General features: G+C 37.8%; 1 protein-coding gene across 1 annotated transcript in view; it reads right to left on the bottom strand.

The window, feature by feature from the left end:
• Positions 1-757: 757 nt before the first annotated feature.
• The window catches only part of LOC133976601 (vesicle transport protein SFT2B-like), a 4505-nt gene continuing 262 nt past the window's right edge, over positions 758-5000 (bottom strand). The window contains exons 2-8 of the mRNA XM_062414849.1: positions 3430-3519; positions 2437-2522; positions 2132-2213; positions 1737-1772; positions 1565-1623; positions 984-1013; positions 758-853 (exon numbers count right to left, since the gene is read on the bottom strand). Of these exons, the coding sequence (XP_062270833.1) occupies positions 817-853; positions 984-1013; positions 1565-1623; positions 1737-1772; positions 2132-2213; positions 2437-2522; positions 3430-3519 (420 nt within the window). The 3' untranslated portion in view covers positions 758-816. The remainder of the gene's footprint in view (positions 854-983; positions 1014-1564; positions 1624-1736; positions 1773-2131; positions 2214-2436; positions 2523-3429; positions 3520-5000) is intronic.

The following is a 5000-nucleotide window of genomic DNA, read 5'->3' as shown; positions in this document are numbered from 1 at the left end:
CCTCCATCCCTCCTTCTCTTTCTTTCCTCTTCCCTTGCTTATTTCCTCTGTCCCTCCTTCCTTCCTTCCTTCTTTACTCCATCCTTCCTTCTTTCCTCCTTCCTTCCTTCCTCCCTTCCTTCCATCCATCCTTCCTTCCTTCCTCCCTTCCTTCCATCCATCCTTCCTTCCTTCTTTCCTCCATCCTTCCTTCCTTCCTCCCTTCCTTCCTTCTTTCCTCCATCCTCCCTTCCTTCCTTGCCTGGAGGACAACAGGAGGGTTAAAAAGCTTTTCTGACATTTTAAGTGATTGATAAATAATAAACAATAATCTTAATATTTGTATTTATTGAATCTGTGAAACAAACAAAGAGGAAACTTCTTCTTCTTTAAATACAAACATTAAAACATTTATTTAAACACAATCAGGAGAAAATAATATAAAGTTTAAAGTTTGTTGTGAAATGATTCAGACGACAAATATATGAAATGAAACGACTGAAATGTTTGATTAATAAAGAAATTAAACCTTAATTTAATGTTTAATTATCTGTTTTATGAGCTTCATGTTTTATTATTTTAATTTTTTGTTTTCTTTTTAAAATTCATTAAAAAATCATTAAAATTCTAATTTTTTGTTCTTAAAATGGGAAAAAAACGTAATTAAAATATAAAAATATATAAATATGAACAGGTAACAGTCCAGGTGTGACTCGTCTCCATGGAAACCGCCTCTGATGTCTGCAGGTGTAAAGGCTGCTCACCACTCAGTATGCTGCTCTCTGATTGGTCGCTCAGTAGGAAGGGGGCGGGGTCAGGTGGGGGAAGGGGCGGGGCTTAGATACACATGGAAAACATTTTGATGACAGCGTCCCTGAAACACACAAAGAGAGAAATTTAAAACTGTGTGTGTGTGTGTGTGTGTTTGTGTGTGTGTGTGTGTGTGTGTGTGTGTGTGTGTGTGTGTGTGTGTGTGTGTGTGTGTGTGTGTGTGTGTTAGTTACCTGGCGAATGGGATGTATGAGAGTCCGTACCTGTAAGAACAAAAACACATTAATGTCCTCAGATTCATTAACCTGTGTGTGTGTGTATGTGTATATGTGTGTGCGTATATATGTGTAAATATATGCGTGTGTGTGTGTGTGTATGTGTGTGTGTGTGTATGTGTGTATATGTGTGTATGTGTGTGTATGTGTATATGTGTGTGTGTGTATATATGTGTGTGTGTGTGTGTGTGTGTGTGTGTGTATATATGTGTGTGTGTGTGTGTGTGTATATATGTGTGTATATGTGTGTGTGTGTGTGTGTGTGTATATATGTGTGTGTGTATATGTGTATATGTGTGTATATATATATGTGTGTGTATGTGTATATGTGTATATGTGTATATGTGTGTGTGTGTGTATATATATGTGTGTATATGTGTGTGTGTGTGTGTATGTGTATATGTGTGTGTGTATGTGTATATGTGTGTGTGTGTGTGTGTGTGTGTGTGTGTATGTGTATATGTGTGTGTGTGTGTGTGTGTGTGTGTGTGTATGTGTATATGTGTGTGTGTGTGTGTGTGTGTGTGTGTGTGTGTTACCAGGTGAACGCCAGGAACTGAAGGATACAGAACAGCAGAGCGAGGCCGTTATTCTTCCACTAGATGGAGACAGACGGAACTTTATTCATTTATTATTAATTATGTATCATTAATAATAAATAATTAATAATAACTTTTTAACTATTTAACTTTATGAGTAACAGTTTCTCACCCAGAAAGCAGCACAGAGCGTCAACACCAGACAGACCTGCAGACAGGAAGTCAGCTGCTTTATTTTCACATTAATGTTCATCATTTTATTCTATTTTTCTATTAATATTCTTTTTTTATGAAAGATTTAAGATTTAAGATGATGAATTAATCTGTAATTAGTCGATTTATAGAAATATTTGTATTTTAATTGTAATTTTTTAGGATGCTGTTTGCTGTATTTTCTTTGTCACACATTAAAAAAATAAACTGAATATTTTGGGATTTTGGACATTTGACTATTTTCTGTTTCTGACATTTTAAATACAAAATGATCAAATAAAAATAATGTTTCAGATCCTTTAATACGTTGTCACAGATGTAATTCAGGTTAATTATATTTTCGTTAGTTCTCACCATCATGATGACGGTGGCGATCGCTCTCTCTTTAGCGCACATCGTCTTCACCTGCCGCAGCGGGCCGACCAGGAACATGGTGCTGAAATCAAACACAATAAAACTTTATAAACTTTAAAAGAAGTTTTAAACGTTGAAACTGAAACATTTAAATAAATAAATTTAAATGGAGTCAGCTGCGTGGTCGGCAGGTGATGATCGGATGTGTAATACCGACGTCGACCACCAGAGAGCAGCGTTTCCTTGTTTTTTAACCATGTGGAGGTGAACCGAGGCCCTGAGGGATTATGGGTAATGTAGTTTACCTTCCCAGAGCGCAGACGTTTCCCACACTGTAGAAGACAGCGAACACAGCGAGGCCGACGCCGGGGAGCCACAGCAGACACGTACCCTGGAGACAGAGACAGGCTGTTACCATGGAGACAGAGACAGACTGTTACCATGGAGACAGAGAGACAGACAGGCTGTTACCACGGAGACAGAGACAGGCTGTTACCATGGAGACAGAGACAGGCTGTTACCATGTAGACAGAGACAGACTGTTACCATGGAGACAGAGAGACAGACAGGCTGTTACCACGGAGACAGAGACAGGCTGTTAACACGGAGACAGAGACAGGCTGTTACCATGGAGACAGAGACAGGCTGTTACCATGGAGACAGAGAGACAGACAGGCTGTTACCACGGAGACAGAGACAGGCTGTTACCACGGAGACAGAGTCAGGCTGTTACCATGGAAACAGACAGACAGGCTGTTACCATGTAAACAAGACAGGCACACTGTTACCATGGAGACAGAAGATAAGACAGTCAGGGAGTGTTACCATGGATACAAACCTGACCACAGACAGGGACTGTTACTATAGAAACAGAGACTGTTAACATGGATACAGACAAGAACAGAGAGAGAGACAGTAAGATAAAACACGTGGTAACCATAGAAACAGACAGACAAAGCAGACAGACAGGCTGTTGTCATGGATACAGGACAGGAAGAGAGGATGTCTGTTGCTGTAGAAACAGAAAACAAAGACACACAGGCTGTTACAGACACAATGTTGCCATAGAAACAGTAAGAAAAGAAGAGACAGGCTGTTACCTTGGAAACGGCCAGAAAAGAGAAGACAAACATTTACTGCAGAGACACAGAGAGGAAAAAGATGGACTGTTACCATGGATACAGACACTATAGAAACGGCTGGAAAAGACAGGAAGTCAGGCAGGCCGGCTGCTACCATAGCAACGCACGCCGTTACCATAGAAACGACAGAGAGACAGAGTCACGGTGGCGACGCACCAGGACGGAGCAGAAGACGCCCAGAACGAAGCAGATGATGAAGCCCTTCATCCTCGTCCCCCACGCCAGCGTCGACGCCTGATTGGCTCTCTGCACACATGACATCATCGTTAAAAACATAAATAAAAAGAAAAGAATGAAAATATTTGCTCAGTTCTTTTTTCTCTCTGTGAATTAAATCATTAATTTAACAACCTGACGTGACTGAAATGAGCTCGTTTTAAATAAAACACCTGAACGCAGCAGGTGTGTTCAGGTAACCGCAGACAGGGCGGGAAAAAAGAGTTCTTCAGGCTAAAGGAAACATTGACACAGCGAGCAGGTTCACATCAACACGTTTAACATCAGGAGGTAAAAAGGGAAAAATACGTCAGCTGATTCTTTTCATTTAGAGTTTAAATGTTTATTAATGAATCTTTGACACAGAAAACTGACAATTAAATACTAAATTACTTTATTTGCTTTAATATAAAACATAAAATCTGTTAATAAACCTTAAAAAATTATGATTAACGTGAATTTTGAGATCATTATGTAGTAATTAATAAAGCTGGAAAAGTGAAATGAATGAAACAGAGATGAATAAATGACGTGTGTGGTGTAAAATAAGAGACTTAAAGTATCATGTGTTGACATTTACTGACCTTTAATTTCATTTATTTTACTTTTATTTAAACTTAAGAAGAAGTTTGTAGAGTTTGGGTCGATTTAAAGGGGAAAATAAATGTAAAATTAAAGGAAAATAATCCTATAAATGACTCAAAATCCTCCTTTAATAACCTCATTAGTCATTTGAAGTGTTTTAAATGTTAATAAAAGAACAATTAACGTACATTTGAGGTTACTTTAAAGCGTGTGTGGTTTATAAAAATATTAAACAATAAGAATAACAACATAAATCTACTTTATACTCCTAAAAACAGCTGATATAGTCTCTTTAGACACTAAATCAGGTGAACTGGTGAAGTTTTAAAGGTTTATTCCAACATTTTATTTAACTGCACGTCTTTGTTTTGCAAAAGAGAAACAAAGAAATAATAAAGAGCAGTTTAAGATGCTTTAGAAGAAGAATAAACAGCACAAACAGTTAGTTAATGTGTGTTTGGTAGTGTGTAACAATGCTTCAATGGTAATAAATCTTTAGCGTTGGCATCTTGCAGGACAGAGTTGGGTCCCAGACTCTGCAGATATGGGATTGCCACTGGTTGCACAATCTCATCTCCATATCTCTCTGCATTGAGATTGCAACCCAGATACTTACCTCTGCTGCTTGTCCCATTAATGCATGTTCTTTACTAATGTGACTCCATTTAAAGGGAAATAAACAGGCTTTCTAACAGTATAACATTTATTACCATTGAAGCATTGTTACACTCTACCAAACACACATTACCTTACTGTTTGTGCTGTGTTTATTAACTGTGTGTCACATCCTCTCTGCATTAATTACTCTCTAATTAATCATAAATGTGTTTTTGAGTTAATTAAATAAAGATTAATGAGACTTTTGGTTCGTTAAGAAGCTAAAAACACAAAGTGAAGCGTTTTTAAAAGAGTATTAAAGTGAATCA

This window comes from Scomber scombrus, chromosome 24 (genome assembly GCF_963691925.1).
Source record: "Scomber scombrus chromosome 24, fScoSco1.1, whole genome shotgun sequence".
In the NCBI taxonomy this organism is placed as follows: Eukaryota; Metazoa; Chordata; class Actinopteri; order Scombriformes; family Scombridae; genus Scomber; species Scomber scombrus.
The sequence above is the reverse complement of the archived record's forward strand: the minus strand, read 5'-3'. Positions and strand labels throughout refer to the sequence as shown.